Source organism: Stigmatopora argus, chromosome 4 (assembly GCF_051989625.1).
Source record: "Stigmatopora argus isolate UIUO_Sarg chromosome 4, RoL_Sarg_1.0, whole genome shotgun sequence".
NCBI lineage: Eukaryota > Metazoa > Chordata > Actinopteri > Syngnathiformes > Syngnathidae > Stigmatopora > Stigmatopora argus.
Genome location: NC_135390.1, coordinates 17,675,636 through 17,697,914, shown reverse-complemented (window position 1 = coordinate 17,697,914; position 22,279 = coordinate 17,675,636). Strand labels below are relative to the sequence as shown.

Below are 22,279 nucleotides of genomic sequence, written 5' to 3'. Positions count from 1 at the left end.
TTTAATTTCTCAGTTTTTTAAAAAATATATTAGATGTTCATTTTATTTTGAACATGGAAATTGCATATTCAATGCAAATTCTCTTTAAAAAAAAATTCTTCATTTTTATTTTCTAATAAGGGAAATTCGTAAATTTGTAAACCCCTATTTGTATTTTTTATTAGATTAGATTAAACTTTATTCATCCCGTACATTAACAGAGAAAAAATGGCCATTTAAATTTTTTTATTGAATTTTAATTTTTATTTTGAACAAAGAAGCTCCAAAATCAATACAAATTCTCTCTTTAATTTTATAATTAATTCTTCATTTTTATTTATTTAACGTTTTCTAAGAAAAAATATGCATTAAGAAATATAAAATTGTATTTTGTATAAAAATGTACTTCTCTTTTGAAAATTTAAAAAAAAACGAACATACTCTTTTTTTTTCCCTGTAAAAAAATTGTATTTTCCAATGACATCCAAGTTAAAGAGAGTAAATGTTTTTTTTTTAATTAATAATATTTTTATACCTATTTCTTTCAGCTTGTGCTCACCGAGGGAGGCGGCCCTGACCATCCAAACGTGCGTCATGCCCCGCGACTGCCAACTGAGCGAATGGGCCGAGTGGTCGCCCTGCTCCGAGGCTTGCTCCGACACCCCCGGTAGCCGACGGCGGCTCAGACGGGTTCTGCAAATGCCCGCCGGCGAGGGTTCCGAATGCCCCCCGCTGGAGGAAGCCGAGCCCTGCCGGCTCCAGGGAGACGCCGTCGTGCCCTGCGCCGTGTGAGTGGACCGGGCCGGACCACCCGGGCTGTGCGTCGCTAACTCGGCTAACTCGGCTAACTCGGCTAACTCTCTAAAACAGCTACGCCTGGAGGACCGCCGAGTGGTCCGAATGCCGGGTGGACTTGCTCCTGAGCCAGCAGGACCGGCGCCGGGCCAATCTGACCGGTCTGTGTGGCGGGGGTCTCCAGACCCGGGAGGTCTTTTGCGTCCAAGCCAACGCCGAGCTCCTCAAGTACGTCAACAACCTCCAGGAGACGGATAAAGGTAAACGAGGACTACTTTGTCCCTTTTATGTGTTTAAAGTTATTTTTTTGCCAAAATTTAAAGAGTTTCAAGACAGGAATAAATAGCAAAAAGTTAGCGTCATGCAATGTGGAAATGGGAAATAATGTGTTGGTTGCCAGCTTGAAGAAATAATCAGCCATTTGAATGGCAACAAAAGTGTGGATGAATATTTTACTGGACTTTTTGGGGGTTTTTAAACTCAAAGGAATTATCTTTGGAAGTTAGAATGGCGAGCTAAAAATTAATATTTCAACATTTTTGGGGGGTTTCCCATGTAAATTGCTGGATTTTTTTGTATTTTTGTTGTTTTTGAAAAAAAAACAGAAGCCAAAAAGACAAAAACTTTCAATATTTTATGTAAATCATGTCAATTGCTGGAAAAAAAACGTTGCTTGATTTTTTTGTATTTTCGTGGTTTAGATACAAAATGTGTATTTAGTAGTTTTGTAAAAAACGAGCCAAAAACGAAAAGTTTTTTAGGTTTTTTTCTGGAAATTGCTGAAAAATAAGCATTGCTTGCTTGTTTTTTAATAGTTTTGATTTAAAAAAAATGTCTATTTAGTAGTTTGGTTTTAATAGTCTGATACAAAACGAGTTTTTAGTATTTTGGTAAAAATGGCCAACCAAAAACGAACAGTTTCAACATTTTAGTTTTTTTCATGTAAATTGCTAAAATGAAACATTGCTTGATTTTTGTGTATTTAGTTCAATAAAAACTGGCGTTTTTTTTGGCAGCTCTGTTAAAACCGATATGGAAAAAATAGCAAAAGAAAAACCGATACCTGGCGCTGATAGTTGAGCTAGAAACGTGTCGCGCGGCATTTGGACACATACAGAGGAAAAAAACAGTGGAGTGGTTATCTCCGAGGAGCAGGAGCTTACCCCCAGACTGGGGGTGGTGGAGGGGGGTTCTCCGGCGGGCAGGGGGTCTCCTAATCCGCCGCTTCAAATCCCGCCAAAACGCAACTGAGCTCCCCCCGACCTGAGATCGGATCTTAGACCGCTAACGTGCCCTTCTTGCTCTACGTGTAGTACATAAGTGTGTGTGTGTGTATGTGTGGTAGCTTAGTAAGCGGTGTGTCGTGTAGTAGTTGAACTAGTTGATGTTCTTGCAGCAAATCCGAGCCAAAGACAGCAGAAGCCTAGCGTCCCCCCAATCCTCTCCGTCTCCTATCACATCACAGGTAGGTTGACTTCTTTTTAGACTCCTCCTCTTTTGTCCACTGTCATCCTTCTTTTGGCTTTGGCTCCTCCCTCTTTTCCTTTTTCTTGGAACAGGGCCGTCAAACTCAGTTTGGTTGGCGTTCCACATTCATGTCAACTTGGTCTTACCAGTATATTTTTTGGGCTTTACTTGCCGCCATTGACGGTGGTAGACGTCCAATCTCTTTTTTTTCATTTGGAGGGGCGAATGGATGAACGTTTAATGTATTTTTATCCTTAGTTTCTGATCGAATAAAATAAATGCCTTCCCAAAAGTGCGATATACTTAAATTACATTCGACTCACCGTATTTTACGGACTATAAGACGCACTTTTTTCATAGTTTGGCTTGACCTGCGACTTTTATGTTTTTTTCCTCTCTCTGGTCACCAAAAGCCTGTTTTTTTCAGACTACATTTTTCAAATGTTATATCATCAATTGCCATTTTAGCCTGTTATTCTCCATTTAATTATTTTTACTTTAACGTATATTTTTCTTGGCCTCTGATCAAATAAAAATGACCCTCCCTCATATGCAACTTCATGATTTGGTTGGTGCGCCTTATAATCGGAAAAATACGTTTTTTTTCCTTTGGTTGGTGCGCCTTATAGTCCGAAAAATACGGTATTTATTTTTTCCTCTTCAATTTTTTTTCTTTGGTTGGTGCACCTTATAGTCCAAAAAATACCGTATTTATTTTTTCCTCTTCGATTTTTTTCCTTTGGTTGGTGCGCCTTATAGTCCGAAAAATACGGTATTTGTTTTTTCCTCAATTTTTTTCTTTAATTGGTGCGACTTATACTCCGAAAAATACGGTAATACAACCATGGCGACGACTGCACGTATTGATGTTTTTTATTGTTTTTTTTTATCATTATCAGTGTTTCTTTTCCAAAAAATGGGCTAAAATCCCAACAAAGGACGGCCAAGCCAGAGTGCCGGCCCCCCGCCGTCAAACATGCAAATGAACAGAGAAGGAACAAAGCCCACGCCGGTCAGGTGTCTTTTCCTAACGAGCTGCAGATTAACGGGGGTCCCGCCAGCGCGGCGCGGCTTTACCGGCGAATTATTTACAAGTGCAATTGGCCTTTTTGCATTTCAAACGCGGCCCACTTGACTCGTGCGCCGAGGATTTGCCACTCAGCTCTTCCCCGCGTGCTTTCAAGGTTTTAAGCCCCTGCACGTCTTGGAATTTGGTGGAGGATTTTTTTTTTTATCTCGTGAGCTGCCTTTAATGGGGGGCGACGTCCAATCGGTTTGAAGTGGGAGGGGCTAGCTCGACAACGCCTGCAGAGCTCGAAATTACACGATTGATAATTTGGAAAGGCGGCATTCTAACGGTGAGCAAAGGTGATAAAAATGATTTATTTTATTTATTATATTATTAGTTAAAGATATAGAAAATATATATTTTTGTTGTTGGCATTTTGGCGGAAAATTTGCAATTTTTGGTGGGTTCATTTGAAAAAAAAAAAAAAAAAAAAGTTAGAATTTAATGGGAATGGTCAAATGTATCCCCAAAAATGACATAAGATACGTCGTATTTTCCCAGTTCAATTTATTTCAAGAAAAAAAACATGTAATTTAACAAGTCACAATTTGTCATGAAATCGTTTTTTGTTTAAAATATCTTTTTTTATTTGCTGTACAATAATGAAGTGAGATTTTGCATGAAAGTCATATCACGAACCAGACACATTTTGTCATCAAATATTATTATGAACAAGAAGTGGGATTTTTCAGTTATTATTAGGCAGAAAAAAAATCAAATTCACAAATTTATTCTTAAAAAAATAAAAACAATTCAACTCAATTGAACTGTCATTAGAAAACGATCATCCGCTAGCTATAGCTAACTAAAGCTAACCACCTTTTTCCCCCCCTCACAGCGGCACGTCCGGTGGAGACCCGTCTTTGTCGGGGCCCCGTTCCCGATCGGTCGCAGCTGTGCCAAGTGACCTGTCCCGTGGAGTGCCAGGTGACCCCCTGGAGCGCCTGGGGGCCGTGCACCTTCGAGAGCTGCGACGAACAGTCGGCCAAGAAAGGTAAACACAAAGTCAACTCCCATAAATCACCGCGTTCATGTACCTCTTCATCCTATGTTACCATACCTGTCAATCACTCCCCTAATTAATGATTGCAATTCCCCTTATTAAGTGATAATAAACCGTACAAATGCAACGCGGCACATATTTACTCACATAGGGCGCACTTAAAAGTCTAAAATTTGTGGACTGGGTGCACAATCAGTTATGTATGATGGGTACATTGCTTGCTGGCGCGCTATATTGATATAGTGAAAAGGCGAGATGATCCAGATTAGAGTCGAAATGGGTAAAAAGAGATCGGTTTTACAAATAAACACACTTTTAAAAAATCCCAATACAAAAGTTGTTATATGACATACACCATTTGAAATGATCAAATACGTATAAAATACGGGAAAAACGTAAGTTAGAGGGGTTGGTGGCGAATGAACGTTTTTGTGCATATTACATACATTTATTTTGTTAAAAAAATGTAAAAAAAAAACAGGTGGGTCGGTGGGTGAGTGATTGGCGACCTGGCCTCACAGTTCTGGGGTCGAGGGTTCGATCCCGGGTGGGTTCGCATGGTGAGGATTTTACATGTTCTCCCCGGGCTTTTTTCTGGGTACTCCGGTTTCCCTACACATCACAAAAATATGCGTGCTAGGCTAGGCTAGCTGTTTGAACACTCCAAATTGCCCATAGCTTCTGATTGGTTGTTTGCCACGAATGAACGTTGGTTCATTTCGGCCGCCCAATTCTTACGGATTGGACGTCTGTCGCCATTGATGAAAGGAAATCAAACGTGACGAGTGGTTCTCGCTACAGGTTTCAAACTGAGGCGGCGCCAGATCAGCAACGAGCCCACCGGCGGCCCCGCCGACTGCCCCCACCTGGTGGAGGCGCTGCCCTGCGACCGGCCCGTCTGCTACGACTGGCGACCCATCGGCCTGGACCGATGCCAGCCCGCCGACAAGAAGCCGTGCGGGCCCGGGACGCAGGCCATCCGGGTTCAGTGCGTCGACAGTAACGGTAAGAACCACGACGGGTCGAAAGTTTTGAGACTATTTCTCATTCATCGGAATGGTGAAAAGTTTCAAAACTTACGAGCGCGGGGGGGAATGAGTATCCTAGCTTTGGCTAGTTGTTTCTTTTCGAAACAGATGCGCGTAAATAAAAACTGGGAGACATTTTGAAAGCTTTCGTGCAAGGTTCGAGATGAAATTGTTTATTTTTTGGGGCGCTATAGCAACGCTAATTTCTGGTAGAACAACGAGAAAACAAATGGATAAAAAAACGTATTTACCTTAGTAAAAATATGTGGTTGAATTATTTAAAGACTAGCACATGATATGCTATATTTAGAGAAACCCAGATTTTTTTAATGTATTAATTGTGGGTATTTAATTGGATTTTTCAAATTCAGTAGCCATTAGCTAAGCTAATGTGCAGCTCATTTTAGTCGGAAATAGCAAAAAATCAGCTTAGCCTAGCTTATCTGCTAAAATCTAAAAACTCAAATTCAAGTTTTAAATTATTATCATTTATATGTGAAGCTATTTTTTTTCGATTTCAAACTATGCTTGTTTGCGCTAGATTTGCAATAATTTATATATATATATTTCATTTTACTTGTTTCATATGTTAAAAATGATTGTCTTTGCAAATTTTCTATGATTTTGAGGCTATTTTCTCAATCAAGGTGGAATTCAGGTTAATTTATTAGATAAAAAATGAAATATCCCTAAAAAACAATGTTCTCTGGCTACGTTAAACGATATTATTTTTGCAAGCAACCCAACAAAACAGCACTTTCAATTGATTCAAAAACTAAATCAACATATAGATTTCCCCTCTTCCATATCTATGCTGACCTCTTAGAAAGTATGTCAGGTTTATATCCACGTTATTAATAATTCATACGCTTTCCAGTTTAAATCCTCCATGGATTTGCCTTTAAAAAATAAATAAATAAAATGCACTGCCACTCAAATATTGGAAGGGGAATGCGGATATTAAAAAAAAAATCAACAACAAAAAAACATGCATTCATAAACAGATTCCAGATCAGCCGTCGTGTCAATATGTGCATCACGTCAAATCTTTTCTTAATGTGTTTATTTATTTTTTGTCCTGTCACTGCCAGCTAAAAGGTTCACAGTAAATATTATTTTGTACATTTCTGCACATTAATTAAATCCATTTTTTTTTTTTAATATTAAAAAAAAAGGGTGACACGGTGGGCAAGTGGTTGGCATGCTGGCCTCACAGTTCTGGGGTCAAGGGTTCGATCCCGGGTGGGTCCTCACAGTGTGGAGTTTTCATGTTCTCCTCGGGCTTGCGCGGGTTATCTCCGGGTACTCCGGTTTCCTCCCACATCCCAAAAATATGCTAGGCTAGCTGGTTGAACACTCTAAATTGCCCCTAGCTTCTGATTGGTTGTTTGTCACCTTGTGCCCTGTGATTGGCCCTGGCTACTGGACTAGACTCCAGCACCCCCCGCGACCCTTGCGAGGATGAGCGCTATGAGGGAAGGAATGAATGAAAAATATTATATTAGCAAGTACATTGAAAAATACAATTAAATATTGGAAAATATAATGTGAATAAAAAAAAATTATGTCGAATTTTGGACATTTCTTTTTGAGTAAATAAACAACAACGTTTAGTCAAATAAACAGTAATTGGTATGATTTATGAATGAGTCAATGCGGGGAGAGTGGGAGGAGCCAAGCGTTGAATCCGCAGATTGGACGTCGAATGGCGTCGGAGCAAAAAAAAATGAAGTGGCTGAAGAGCGAGTGTCTGTGTCCATCAGGGGAGGCGGCGGACGAGGGTCTGTGCTCGGCGGCGACGCGTCCGGATCCCGCTGCCTGCCGGGTGCCTTGCTCCAGGGACTGCGTGCTGAGCGACTGGACGCCGTGGTCGAGCTGTTCGCAGACGTGCTCCGGCAAGACGGCGGAGGGAAAGCAGCAGAGGACTCGATCCGTTTTGGCCTACAACGCCGGCGAGGGTGAGCCAGAGACGCCGTCCAAAGTCGTCTTATCGCGGCGGTTAGATGTTAGATCCCCTTTGATTTTTGAAAAAAATATGGTTAAAAAAAACTTAAATGAATTAATTACTCAACTTAAATATTCAGTTTGGGACTTCACAAATGTTTATTTGAAGGTCTTTGCTCAAAGAAAAAAAGTTAATTATTTCCTTTTTAATCTTTTAATCATTTGTCTCATTTAAAAAGAGCAAAGATATTAAATATATTTTCACTAACATATTTTTCCCCCTTCCATTAAAAAAATGTAAGTACAAATTGGAAGTATTCCATTTATATATTTTAAATTTGGGGAAAAAAAGGAAACACTAATGAATATAAAATATATATGAAAAAAATACATAAAATTAAAAAAAATAATGAATTGTTTTTATTCTAAACGCATCTTTATTCATTCCATCTTTTGTAATTAAGTACAAAATTAAATATTTTACATATGTTGATAATCTTAAAGCCGACGCACTAGTTTAACTTTGTTTGCTGCATCAACTCATTTGGCCCCACCCCTTTGACACCTGCGCGAATATGACGTCACTTCCTGTTTCTACCGAGCACTTACAACCATGTGTGTATGTTTGTTTGTTTTATGCAGTCACGGCCATGGTTGTGGCTTGGATTACAGTCATGGAGGGTAAAAAGTAGTTAGAATCTATTAGCGGCTAGCTAACTAGCTAGCCAGCCCTTTAGCACCTCTTAAAAATAGAACGTTTTGCTAGCTAAATCGTTAGCACCTCTTAAAAAATAGGCTGTCTTGCTAGCTAGCTAGCCAGCTAGCGCTTCAGTTTTGTTGATGCTGATTTCTCTCCAAGGTCTTTCGCGGGTGCCCAAGTTTCCAGAAATTTTGGGTAATTTTTTTTCCTTGCTCTGAATAGGCGACGTGATTGAGTTCCCTCACTCTTTAAGTGCCATTGACAGCGATAGACGTCAAACCGTTTTCAAGTCAAGTGTGTGTTTTTTGTGTTTAAGGTGGCGCATCGTGCCCCAACAGCAGCGCCCTGCTAGAGGTGCGCAACTGCAACGAGCACGCATGCGCCGTCTACCACTGGCAGACGGGCCCCTGGGGGCCCTGCGCCGAGGACCCCTCCGCCCCCAACGCCACTTCGGGGACGTCCGACGAGCCGCTCGGCTGCTCCCGAGGCGTCCAGACCAGGAAGGTCATGTGTGTGCGTGTCAACGTGGGACAGGTGCCCGCCAAAAAGTGAGTTCTACATTGAAAAAAAGACAAATATGGAAGTATGTTGCTAGAAATAATGGAAAGGCATCCAACATGGAAACAAACACACAAATTGAATTCAACTAAAAATATTGCAATTTTTTTAATATAAATTATTTAACTAAAAATGGATGTTAGGGATAAAAACAAGGACACTTGAAAAAGAAATTGAATCAAACTAAATATATCGCAATTTCTTTGAGAATATGAATTATTGAACAAAGAAATTATGTTAAAGGAATCCAACATGAAAACAAGCACACCTTCGTAAAAGAAATTGGATTAAACTAAAAATATTGCAAATTTTTAATATAAATTATTTAACAAAAAATGGATGTTAATGCATTTTTTTAAATTAGATAAATTATTTAATTAAAAATGGATGTTAGGGCATCCAACACAAAATTAAGCACACATTTGAAAAATAAATTTAATTAAACTAAAAATTTTGCAATAAAAAAAAAATTAAATGGGTAATAGATATTGGATATGATGTTGTTAAAAAATGCAAAAATACCATAATTTAAATATGAATTTGAAAATGTTAAAGGAAAAAAAGCAAAAATATATTTTTAAAAGGCTACTTACTACTCTAAAATTAGAAAGTACTTTACCAGTATACTAGATGGAAAATTAGAGAGAATTAAATATATTGTATTAGAATAGAATTAAAAAACAATTTGACTAAAGCATTCACAAAAATTTAAAAACAATCATGCATTAAATGATCACAGTTCTCTCCCATTGACGGCGATAGACGTCCATTTTCCCTTTCGTCGCCAATGGCAACTAATGAATACCCCCCAAAAAATCTTCAAAAGATACCGAACAAGCGACTATTTTAATGTCTGAAGGCAAATAAACGAATCGTTCAACTATTTTAATGTCTGAAGCCAAATAAACGAATCGTCCCTCACAAATCGTTTTTTTTAACTCAATTCATCAAAAGTCAATTCATTCAACGCCAAGCAAGCAAAAAGACGCCGCCATCCACGCAATCTCTCCCTCGCAGCCACGCTCAAATAAATAAAAATCAAGCGAGCGCTTTAATTAACTCTCGCCACTTTGTCATAATGACGCTAATTAATCGGCGCGGCTACTTCAAGGACCGTTAGGAAAATAGAGTTTTTTTCCTCCCAGGATTTAAAAAAACAATGTTTTTTTTTTCGGACAAGCGATTTTGACGTTTGTCCTCCGGCGCAGGTGTCCAGACGGTCCGCGTCCCGGCACGGTGCGTCCCTGCCAGCTGCCGTGCAGGAAGGATTGCATCGTGACCCCGTTCAGCGAGTGGACGCCGTGCCTCGCCGCCTGTGACGCAGGTACGCTGACCCATGGTAAAAAAAAAAAACCCAACAAATTGCTCGGTGACTCGCGCAAAAACAGGCAGAGGATTCCATTATCTTTTTTGTTTTTGATTTGTTTTTTGTTTTTTTTCTCCTCCTCCGCTTCAATGCGGGAGATCATTTTTAAAAGGTCGACTTTGATAAACTCCCAATTCGTTCGCGCTGTTTTTTTTGGGGTGGATTGTTGTCTCCTCGTGCCCTGCGATTGGCTGGCCACCGATTCAGGGCCCCCCTCCCCCTCTGGCCCGAAGTCAGCTGGGATAGGCTCCAGAACCCCCCGCGACCCTAGTGAAGATAAGCGGTTCAGAAAATGAGATGAGATGTTGGCCTTCCGGATCAACAGGTTGAAATTGAGGTCGTTATTGAGCGCCTCGATGCGCTAATGCGTTTTTAATTGGACATTGTTGAGTATCGTATTTTCTCGCATATAGGCCATATTTTTCCTCAAAAAATTACTGAATCAAGGGTACGGCTTATATGCGCACAAATTAGACTTGACATGCATGAAATTGCAAGGTGACAAAGACAAAACCTCATAACGCAAGACAATGTGGCCGATACGGTCATTTATTTCAAAATAGTGAAAAGATAAACCGATAAAACGCTCATTTATTTTGACGTCTATGAATAAGATTCAAGAAAAAAATGTATCTTGCATAAAACGTGAAAAACTCACTTGTGCCCGACATTGCTTGCTCAGGGCGCCGCCATCTTACCTTTTACCGGAGACTCAGACACACTTCCTGGTTGTACTGCTCACATGACTTCCTTTTTGAATTTTGTCTATGTGCCTTTCGGAATGTGCAATCCAGCAGATGATCCTTTCGATTCATACAATATCTCAGAAAATACCATGTGTGATGATAAATACATTAAAAATACAAGACAGTAATTGGTATAAGACACTGAAAAATAGGATTTGGACAAACCTTTATGTCCACAAAGGATTTATCAGAAATGCTGTCAATTGGATAGTCGTTTTTATTGTGGCCGGTGACAAAAAAACAAGTTTGACAGTCCTGCTCTAGATTGTTTTGTTTTTTTAATTCTCCATTTCACTGTCTTGGATACTGACCAAAATAGTTTGATTGACAACTCAAAACGATGCCAGTCGCTTTTGTTCCAGCTCGCTAAATCCGTCTCGTTTCCGCAGCTGGCAACGCGCTGAAGAGCAAACAATACAGGAAGCGATTGGTCATCCAGGTACCTTCCAATGGAGGTCAGGATTGCCCCGAGGTGCTCCAGGAGGACAGAGAGTGTCAACCGCCTCCAACCTGTCCCGGCGTCAGGTAGTAAACACTATTACCGTATTACTACAAGGTGGTTGGGATAGGCTCCGGCACCCCACGCGAACCTTGCGAGGCTAAGCACTTCGGAAAATGGATGAATGAACGATTTTTTCTTGGCTTTGTACCCTCTGTCTAAGTCACATGTGTCAAAGTGGCGGCCTGCGGGCCAAATCTGGCCCGCCGCATCATTTTGTGTGGCCCGGGAAAGTAAATCATGAGTGCCGACATTCTGTTTTAGGACTAAATTAAAATGAAGAGTATAGATGTATATTACATTTCCTGATTTTCCCCCAAATCAATAATTGTCATTTTTTAAATCAATTTTTTTTCAGTTTTTAGTTCAAAAATCATTTTGTAAAATCAAAAAATATATTTAAAAAAAAGCTAAAATAAACTGAAATTTTAGATCTATATAAATATATATATATATATATATATATATATATATATATATATATATATATATATATAAATAAACATAAATTTTAGATCTATAAAAAAACTGAATATTCAGGGCTTTTAATCCAGTTATTTTAATCCATTTATTTAAAAAAATCTAAATATTATATCTAAAATGGTCCGGCCCACATGAAATCGAGTTGACGTTAATGACACCCTTGGTGTTGTCGTGGTGAGTGTCCGTTGCTTTCACCTGTTCTCCCCGCCCCCATGTCCATGTGACAAGCATCGGCCTATCCGCTGCCTGATAAGTCACCCACCTGCTCGTTCCCTATATGTCGTTAACGTTAATGTTAACCAAAATACACCTAAAGCTAACACTGACCAGTTTGTTTTTTTGCGCGCTCGTCTTTAATGACCTCGATGGCGACCAATCATTTGAGAAGATTTCAAGCCAATGGTGTGCCTTGCAGGTGGAAGACCCACAAGTGGAGAAAATGCCAGCTGGTTCCGTGGGTACTCCGGCAGGACCGGCCAGGCGCTCAGGAGAACTGCGGGCCGGGACTTCAAACGCGAGGTACATCTTACTTTGGCGGGGAAACACAGGGTGTGGGCGGTACCGTCCGTTAGCGCAAAGCATCTGGTCGGATGAAAAAAAAATTATTCTGAAGAAATGTAGTCAAGCTAATAAGGCCAATAGAGTGCTTTTTTTTCAATTACATTTTTTGACAGGTGCGACTTATACTCGAGTATGATAATGAATTTTTTTCTTTTAACTGTTATGACTAATATTCTGAAAAATGCACTTGGTTCATTGAAAATTTAAATCTATAATCTAAAATCATGGGTGTCAAACGCCACATTCATGCTGGCTAGATCTCAATAGTTATTATTTTTCAATAATTGCAATTTTTTTTTATCCCAAAGTGTATTTTATGATTTGTTTTTAATTCAAAAGGCATTTTTCAAAATCTGTTTTAGACCTGTAACAAACTGAATATGTAGGGCTTTTGATCCAGTTCTTTTAATCAGATTTTTTTTAAAATATCTAAATATTATATCTAAAATGCTTTTTATTTTGTAAATTAAGCAATCATTACTCTTTTCCTTTTTAAATAAAAAACAAACGGTTAAAACATAATAAAAAATATATATTTGCCCTCTTTTCTGATAAAAAAACTGTACATAAATGTAAAAAATCCACAAGAGAATAATTTTACGATTTAATGTCCAAAAAATGATCTATGGATCAGCATGATTGGAAAAGCTGTCAATCTATTAATTGATTAATTTTGGCAGACTAATTGGATGGCTCTGGATGAAATCGAAAAACTACGACGTGGCCCGCAACAAAAAAGTTTGACCTTTGACACCCCTGATCTTTCCAGTTTATGGAAACAGAGGTATTTAATTAAAATGTTGGCATTTAAAGCTCAGTAGAAAAACCTGTTTCCCGTTTGCTTCTCGTCCTTTTTTTGACCTGGCGCCCCATCATGCATTTTTAATTGAAGGTGTCTGTTTGATTTTTGCAAATGACGCACGGCGCCTGGATGCAATCTCGGGGGACTTTCATCAAAATTCCATTTGGGGGGGTCACGGCCGATGATCAATTTCATTATGTTTGCGCTCGTATAGGGTGCTTACATTCTATTTCCTCGCCGCGTTTCATTAGCGAAGGGGCGGAAGGTGTCCACTCTCAAAATGGCGGCCTCGGCGGTATTTCCAAAGCGCCTTGATTCATTGACGGCGAATCGGGGGTTAGGGTTCGGCAAAATGGCAGCCGAAAGGGTGAATTGACCTTGGTGTTTACGTGGGAAACAAACAAAAATTGACATAGAATGACTAGATTGGGGTCGTGGGTTCGATCCCAGGTCCATCCTCACTGTGTGGAGTTTGCATGTTCGCCGTGGGCTTGTTTGGGTATTCTCCCGGTACTCCGGTTTCCTCCCACATCCCAAAAATATGCTAGGCTAGCTGGTTGAACACTCTAAATTGCTCCTAGCTTCTGATTGGTTGTTTGTCTCCTTGTGCCCTGCAATTGGCTGGCCACTGATTCCAAAAACATTCATGCTAGGCTAGCTGGCTAACACGCTAAATTGCTCCTACGCTATGATTGTTTATTCTTTGGCTCCATGTGCCCTGCGATTAGCCCGACATGGATTCAGGGTGTTCCGTAGTTAGCTGGGATAGGCTCCAGCACCCCCTCCACCCTTGTCAGGATGAGTGGTTCAGAAAAAAAAGGATTCCGAGGTCGAGCGGCAGTGCTCGTTACCTTGAGATGGACAGGAAGCGAAACTCTCCGGAGGAGAGCGGATCAAAAGCGACCTCTAAAAGGCACACTCGTAGCCGTCGGGCTTCGGGATCGATTCTCTCCGAAATAACGGCGGCCGTTATCGAGTTCGCCTTGCCGCCGGGGGGCTTTCGGAATAGCGAGCCCTCCCGTTTTCATTAACTTTTAAGCTGCCCTCCGCGACCGAAGGGGCGGGCGGAAGACATCCAAGAGGCTCTCCGGGGTTTCCCTGGCGTCCGCGGAACTTTGAGAAGTTCTTAAGACGGCCACATGGGTCGGGAAGCGGCGCCCGTCTTCTGGTTGGACGCTTGATGTTGGAAAAAGCCAGCTCGTGCTTGGATCTCTCCTAGGAATGTGGAATATGTCTTCTGTTGATGCGTTGGTTGAGATAGATGTCCAATTTTCCATCCAATTGAGTAGAGAGATGCCCAATCCACATGAAATAGATTAGTTATGTTTTTTAACCTATTTAAGAAATAAAGCAGCATCAAATTAAATATATAATTTTTGACACTTGGAAAAATGACAAGATTTTTGTTGGCATTTATTTTGTTTATTTCAAGGTTGCACTAATGAATATTGTCATGTTTTCAATTTTTCAATCAATTTCCTGTTTTCAATTTTTTCAATCAATTTCCTGATTTAATTTTTTTCAATTTTCAATCAATTTCCTTTGTTTTAATATTTTTCAATTACCTGTTTTCATTTTTTTAAATACAATTTTTCAATCAATTTCCTGTTTTCATTTTTTTTTTTTTACATTTTTTAAAATCAATTTCCTGTTTTCTTTTTTTCAATTTTTAATTTTTTTAAATTTTTCAATCAATATCCTTTGTTTTCAGTTTTTTCAATTACCTATGTTTTCATTTTTTTAATACAATTTTTCAATCAATTTCCTATGTTTTCAATTTTTTCACAATTTTTCAATCAATTTCCTATGTTTTCAATTATTTATGGAGTAGTTGATGTATCGGAAAAATCAATACATGAAAACAATTTAATAGCCTTAATATTTTGAAAAAATAGATCAATAATTTGCCACAAAATACAATAGAAACAATTCATTCCCAGTTCAAATAAATTCCATAAAATGACAAAATTAATTTACATAACAGTAAATGTACATTTACCACTCAGAAAAAGGCTTGTCAAATCTGAAAATTCTCTTTAACCACGATGAAATATGATTTTGACGTTTTGTCGTTTTGTCCCCGCCTTTGCTGTGGCGCAGCGGTGTCGTGTCGACGGTCCGACGGAAGCCAGGCGGACGTGGGTTTGTGTCTGCGGCTGGCCCGCGGCATGCCCACCCTCACCCAGCGCTGCCAGCTGCCCTGCCAGGACGACTGCCAGCTCACTAACTGGTCCAAGTTCTCGTCCTGCTCCGCCGACTGCGTGGGGGTGCGCACCCGCAAGAGGGCCTTGATCGGTGAGCCCCTTTTGTATTTTTGCTTTCTGGGACGGGGTGGCTTTTTCCTATGGGCAAAGTGGGTGACTGCCTAGGGCGCCATTTGTAAGGGGGCACACTGCATTGCCTCCACGAAAACGTCAGTAAATTGTAACTCCAAGTCTTAAATGGTCCAAAATGTATTTTTCTTACCGTAACTAATTTTTAGGATTTTGTTAGAGGCCAAAAAAGTCAGGTTTTGTGGTTAGTGCAATAATCCAGAACAAAATTTTGAAGAAAAAAAAACCATTTACAGTCTAAGCACTGAATTATTAACATTATTAATGTTAATTAGTTGAAATTATTAAAATTTATTCTTTTCTATATTAGTGGGTCAAGGTTTGTGCAATTTTAATTGCTGTTTATGTTGTTTGTATTTGTCTGTTGGGTCAAAATTAGATTTTTTTAATGATATGGTATATTAGAAGACCTACTTTTGTATTTGATAAACATAGTGACATACATTCTTGTGTTAATACGCTGGAATTGTAATTTTGGGGGAGGGGGGCACTTCTGCCTCCCTGATCCCCTACGATTGGCTGGCCACCAATTCAGGGTGTCCCCTGCCTAGCGCCTGAAGTCAGCTGGGATACGCCCCAGCACCCCACGTGTTTCAGAAAATGAATATTAGGAAATGGCATTTTCACAATTTTCAGTCCAACCCTGTTTGTAAACAATGAAAACTCCTTCCGTCAAAATAGCCGACAAAGTGAAATTGTTGAAATTATTTGTGATCAGGGCGAAGCAAGAAGAAGGACAAGTGCAAGAACACACAGATGTACCCCCTGAGTGAGACGCAGTACTGCCCGTGCGACAAGTACAACGCGCAGCCGGTGGGCAACTGGTCCGACTGCATCCTGGGTTCCCCCGACGGCCCCCAAGACGCCAAGGAGTGCGGCCAGGGCTACCGCTACCAGGCCATGGTCTGCTACGACCAAGACGGACGTCTGGTGGAGACGGCCAGGTGCAACAGTCACGGTCAGTCAGAAAACTTTGACAATTCTAACATTGGCGAGATGATTCAACTCTAAAATAGTCACAAAAACACGTTCGGTAATGGTCAAAAGTGTCTTTGACGTCTTTGATTTTCATGGAAAATCAAAGACGTCAAAGACAGTTTTGTCGTTTTCTACAAGTGGGTAAGGGGAAACGTTCAAAAGCTACACGTGCAGGTCTTTATTATCCTAATGGTCAAAACTGTCTTTGAGGTCTTTGATTTTCACAGAAAATCAAAGATCTCAAAGACCGTTTTGTCGTTTTCTACAAGCGGTTAAGAGGAAACGTTCAAAAGCTACATGCGCAGGTCTTTATCATCCTGTCCACCCCCCCCCCCCCCCCCCCCCCCCAAAGTCTTGTTGTTCCGCCGTTGATTGGCAAAATCATTGAGGTGATGAGGCGGGAAAAGCCAGCGTCACGCTGACAAATACGCGTCGGAAAAAGTACGACGGATCAATTTTGAGTGAAAAATAAAGCCGTTGTCTCGCATGTTAACTCGCCCGACTCGATTGTTGCCGTTGACGACTCACTTTAAATCGTTGGACGTGTGTCGCTGTCTTTGGCAGTGAATTAGTTAACCGCTTAGACTATCAAATTAGATTGGATTGCTGTTCTAATGATCCAGAAATACTGAGCGCTACAGAGATTGCAAATTGGGATCCCAGAAATTAGGGGGAAAGTCATAGACATCCTAATGGCAAGGGAAAAAGAGCAATTGGAATATTTGCTGTTTTGGACTTGTTTAAAAACTTGCTGTGCCACGTTAAAGAAAAATAACAAGAAAACTGATGAAGAGAGCGAAAATAAAGTTGACTCAATGGTCATTGAATTAATTCAATGAGGAGAAATTTCGCTGGAAATGCTCCCAATTTTTCCCTCCGCGGAGGGTAATGTAAATATTAGCATCGTTGGCTAAAACAATGTTTGTCTGATGTTGCTTTGCTTTTCATTTCAAGCTTGTAAACGAGGCCAAACAAGAGGTATTATTCAAAGTGCTTTACATCATGAAAAATAAATAAACAAAACTAAAATATGGATAGAATTCACACTAAATCGTGAAAACAATTAAAAGAGCAAATAGAAATTGGACCAAAAAATAAATCAAATTGGAACGATATGGACAATTATGAAAATACTGTTCTAAACAATAGCGTTTTTAGTTAAAACTAGCTTTTTTCCCCCAACTTTGACTATTAACTATTAACTTATTTTATGAATTTTTACTTTGAATCAAATTTATTCAGGCTTTTATCACCCTGAGGCTAGACTGTTATAACTCCCTGTATGTTGGGGGTGCTGGAGCACACCCCAGCCAATTGTAGGCGAGCAAAACCCTGAATGGGTTGCCAGCCAATCACAAGGCAAACTGGGTCGAACAACCAATCACACTCATACTTAGCGACAATTTAGCGTACTGTTAGCCTAGCATGCTTGTTTTGGGGATTGGAAAAAAACCGGAAAACATCCTCGCAGTAACCCACTGGGGTTTGAACCCTCAATCTCAGAACTGTGAGGCGGACGTGCCACCACTAGTCCACCGTACCGCCCTAATTCAAGTTTGTCAGAAACAAATAAAATAAAATAAAGTACTTGCACATAACAAATAAAAGTTATCAGTTGGCCGACTACTATTTTTTTTAATTTTACAACTTTAAGTATGTACAATTCATAAGGTGAGTCCATTTTTTTGTATCTTGGAGCACCACAAAAATAAATGGCGGCTTTACTGTCTGCGGAAATTGTCTACGTTAGCGTCAACGTGTTAGCTGACCTTGCAATCCTATAACTAATAGGAAATATTTTTTGTTATTTCATTTACTAGCGTTGAAATCAAAACACTTCTTTAATCTTCCCAGCATTTTGAACTGGAATTTCCGAAGTAAATTCTCTCTTCACCGTCGCCGCTAGGCATAAAACGCAACTTCCTCTCTTGTCGCGTTCTGCCAGGAGTGTTCTTCGGCGCCCTTGAGTGGAGATGAGTCGACCTGACGCGCTAGATTTAATGCACCCGACAGGTGGTCGGCCCTGGAGACTGTGTAAAGATGAGATGGCTGATTTAGGATGGCTGCGTGTCTTTCTTTGCAAATGCACGCTCTGCCGCCGCGCAAGAAGAAAGAAGACGCAAACACTCGTAAATCCCAGAAAATATAACCTGGCTGCCATTGATGGCAATAGACATTCAATCTGTTGAGTCCTAACAGTATGGTGTCTACAAATCACCCCCCAAAGAGAAAAAAAATGTCAGAACCACTTCGATAAAATAAGATAATATAAGCAAACTTTTGGGGGGGATGTAACAATGCAGAACAACAACAAAATGTCCAAGAAACACACAAAATAACACGCTACATGCCTTAAAACATGATTGTGTGTAGTTCAAAATTTCTAATTATCTTTGCCGGCAAGAAAATGAAGCACCACCAATCATTTTTGGGCGACTGTGTGCATGCAGGTTACATTGAGGAGGCGTGCATCATCCCATGTCCGTCCGACTGCAAGCTGAGCGAGTGGTCCAACTGGTCACGATGCAGCAAGTCGTGCGGCAGTGGGGTCAAAGTGCGCTCCAAGTGGCTGAGGGAGAAACCCTACAACGGGGGGAGACCCTGTCCCAAGCTGGACCACGTCAATCAGGTAGTGGACATCCATTCCGTTTGAATTGGGAAGGCTGCCAGCGATCATTCCTTAGAAGCATAGTTGAATTTTTTTTTCCCTTTTCCACCCATTTGTTTTCCTGTTTCAAATCTAGCATCTCAAACCTTTTAGCGTTTGTCCGTTCCTTTTGTGCAGTGTTGTTTTTTCCCAATTCTACACTGTGTCCCCTTCCATAGGAGCATAATTAGCAACTGTTTTTTCCCTCTTCCACCCTTTCCTATCCTCTTTATCTCAGTAGCCTTTTTTGTTTCGGGGGCATATTGAAACCAAATGAAACATTTTGTGCAAGTTTCTGCTCCGTTGTATTCTGCGCCGTATAGAGCACTATTTTTCCCTCTTCCACCATTTTCTTTTCCCTTTTCCAACCTAACATTCCACACTCTTTCTTTGATTTCTTCAAGTCATTTTCCCCATTTCCACACTGTGTCCCCTTCCATAGGAGCATAGTTGGAAACTGTTTTTTCCCTCTTCCACCCTTTCCTATCCTCTTTATGTCAGTAGATTTTTGGGGGTTATTGGGAATATTCAAACCAAATTCCAAATTTTGTGCAAGTTATTGCCCCGTTGTATTCCACATTGTTTTCCCTCTTCCACCATTTTGTTTTCCCTTTTCCAATCTAACATCCCACACTTTCTTTGAATTCTTCAAGTCATTTTTCCCCAACTCCACACGCGTCCCCTTCCATCTGAGCATAGTTAGCAACAGTTTTTTCCCTCTTCCACCCTTTCCCATCCCCTTTATCTCAGTAGCTTTTTTTATTTATTGGGAATATTGACACCAAATTCCAAAGTTATTGCCCCCGTTGTATTCCACGCTGTTTTCCTTCTTCTACCATTTTGTTTTCCCTTTTCCAATCTAACATTCACCACCCTTTTTGGATTTCTTCGTTTTTTGCCAACTTCAGACTGTGCCCCCATTCCAGAGAAGCATTTCTTCCCCTCTTTAACCCTTTCATGTACTTTTCACTCGCTTGTTTTGTTTCCCCGGCATGTCGAAACTAGAAAATGAAGTGCTTGTGCATTTCAACATATTTTCCCCCAAAAAGAACATTCTCATTCTACGCTGCCCAATCATTAAACACCTAGCCCCCCACGAGCAGCCGAGCTTTTTTTTATGACACGACGATGATACGGGTGGTGCAGAGAGAGGAGTTGATTATTAATGAGGTATTGGCGGAAGCCCACTGCGGTTATTGCAGCCCCTGCAATTTTTTTTTTTTTGCTGAGCAATGACTACGCCAAACTAAAAGTGGCCACCTTTCTTGTCCTTAACAGTAATAATAATGTTGGTGTTAAAAGGCTTTTGCTGTCACTACTGAACCATTTTTTCCCCCTCTGTTCATTTTTTTTTTTTACGCCCTTTGCTGCATCGGACTTTTGGACGACCATGACGGCTGCAGGCTCAGGTTGGCTTTTACCGCTCTAGTCTTTCTTCTCTTTTGACCGCCATGGACGGGGATGGACGTCCACGGCAGATAACATGAGGGAAAAAAGGTGTGGCTTAAGGTGCGGGTGCGCCCTCCCCCAGGTGTACGAGGTGGTGCCGTGCCGGAGCGACTGCAACCAGTACGTGTGGGTGGCCGAGCCCTGGAGCGTGTGGAAGGTCAGCAACGTGGACCTGAAGGAGAACTGCGGAGAAGGCGTGCAGACCAGAAAAGTCAGGTGGGACAAATATTGCGTGGAAACAAAGAGGGGGTCGCTGTGGGGTCGGAACTCGGGGGGTGGGGTAGTTCAGTGACTGAAGGGACATTCAAGGGTGATGATGGGGTTCAATCATTTTTCTGCTTGTGTGTGTGTGTGTGTAAGTGAGTTTTTATTGTTTTGGAACTTAACTACCAAGCTGAGATGTTAATGATGGTTGTTAGCACGTCAATTGCTGTTTTTAGCTACATTAGCAGTAAGCTAGCCGGTGGACAAGTGGGTAGCGTGTTAGCGTCAAAGTTCTGAGATCGAGGCTTCAATCCCAGGTTGGGTCCTTCCTGTGTCAAGGCGTCCACAAAAAACATTTTGTACAATAAAGTAATTTAAAAAAAAAAATGAAGGTATCGGATAGGTTCTCTGTTTCGGCGTCCCCACTTTACGTTTTTTTTCACACTAGGAAGTGGAATATGACGTTTTTACAGCATTTTTCACGGCTTGCGGTATCAACAAGAATTTCTCTCACTACCAAAAGTTACAAAATTCAAACATGGTGGCCGAAATGCCTGAGACAGGTGCTGCCTCTCCCTCTCTCTGTATTTATCTCTCACACACTTGACAATCTTGCGTGCTTTAATTCCATAACAATATTTTGTATTGCCCACCTTACAACAATTTCACCTCACGAACTCTGAAACATATTAATGTGTTAATTTGGAGGGGCCGGGAGCTAACCTTATATGATTGGGGCAACTCTCCAAATTAGAGAATTCCTTAAGCACAATTATCACCTCAATATATGACATAACTATCGCTGTGGCCAGGTGCATGCTGAACACCATCGACGGGCCGTCGGAGGCGGTGGAGGACTACTTGTGCGACCCCGAGGAGATGCCCCTGGGGGCCCGCGAGAGCCGGCTGCCTTGCCCAGAAGACTGTGTCCTCAACGACTGGGGCCCCTGGAGCCGCTGCAGCCTGGTGAGAACTCCCAAGAAAAAAAAACTCTAACCCGGCTAATATTAGCCTGTCGTGCGCAGCGAGAGAGTCCGTGCGTGATAGACGATGGATGCTCGGGCCTTCACACTCGGCAAGGTGATGGATGACGCGCGTCACCCTCGACACGCCGCCAAATTTCACGTGGCCGCGTGAATGTTTTGGCATTAATAACCACGGCGGGCGGCCCTGAGTGCAAGGTGTCGCTAAATCCTCTAAAAGTCTTAACGCTTAATCCCTAAATCTGCAAAATCGGGTTATGAGGGGAAAAAATGCTCTTATTTGCGGTCAGTGACGGCGAGAGACGTCCAATTTGTTTGGACTGGGAGGTTTTTTTTCTGTCTCAACTGACAGGGGATGAATGTTCATTCTTTCGCTGCCTGCCTTCCAGTTCAAATGGCTTGGGCGTTCCTACTGGCATAATCCATGTCGCAGGGCTGTGCAAATTTAGCGTCCTCTGCTGGCCCAAATGTCTCTAGTTGGCATTAATGTAGCCCAAAACCAAATTCATACATTTTTATACGTTTTTTTCCGTATTTTATACGTTTTTTTGATCATTTCAAATTATGTATGTCGTATAACAACTTTTGTATGGGATATTTTTTCTTTTTTCTTTTTTTTTGTAAAACCAATCTCGTTTTACCCATTTGGGCTCTAATCCGGATCGTCTCGGTCACTGGTAGCAAA

At 40.9% G+C, this 22,279-nt stretch overlaps 1 protein-coding gene across 3 annotated transcripts in view; it reads left to right on the top strand.

Annotated features, from left to right (window-relative positions):
- thsd7ab (thrombospondin, type I, domain containing 7Ab) overlaps positions 1-22,279 on the top strand; it is a 91,542-nt gene that overhangs the window by 32,442 nt on the left and 36,821 nt on the right. The window contains exons 3-19 of one of the 3 annotated variants that reach the window (XM_077599724.1): positions 528-767; positions 850-1,034; positions 2,171-2,239; positions 4,149-4,304; positions 5,115-5,318; positions 7,105-7,299; positions 7,928-7,966; positions 8,145-8,180; positions 8,302-8,533; positions 9,752-9,867; positions 11,045-11,180; positions 12,053-12,156; positions 15,101-15,295; positions 16,052-16,291; positions 18,762-18,940; positions 20,490-20,623; positions 21,424-21,577. In XM_077599724.1, coding sequence (XP_077455850.1) covers positions 528-767; positions 850-1,034; positions 2,171-2,239; positions 4,149-4,304; positions 5,115-5,318; positions 7,105-7,299; positions 7,928-7,966; positions 8,145-8,180; positions 8,302-8,533; positions 9,752-9,867; positions 11,045-11,180; positions 12,053-12,156; positions 15,101-15,295; positions 16,052-16,291; positions 18,762-18,940; positions 20,490-20,623; positions 21,424-21,577 — 2,614 coding nt within the window. The remainder of the gene's footprint in view (positions 1-527; positions 768-849; positions 1,035-2,170; positions 2,240-4,148; positions 4,305-5,114; positions 5,319-7,104; positions 7,300-7,927; positions 7,967-8,144; positions 8,181-8,301; positions 8,534-9,751; positions 9,868-11,044; positions 11,181-12,052; positions 12,157-15,100; positions 15,296-16,051; positions 16,292-18,761; positions 18,941-20,489; positions 20,624-21,423; positions 21,578-22,279) is intronic. The other 2 variants (XM_077599726.1, XM_077599725.1) reach the window with 2 other exon arrangements.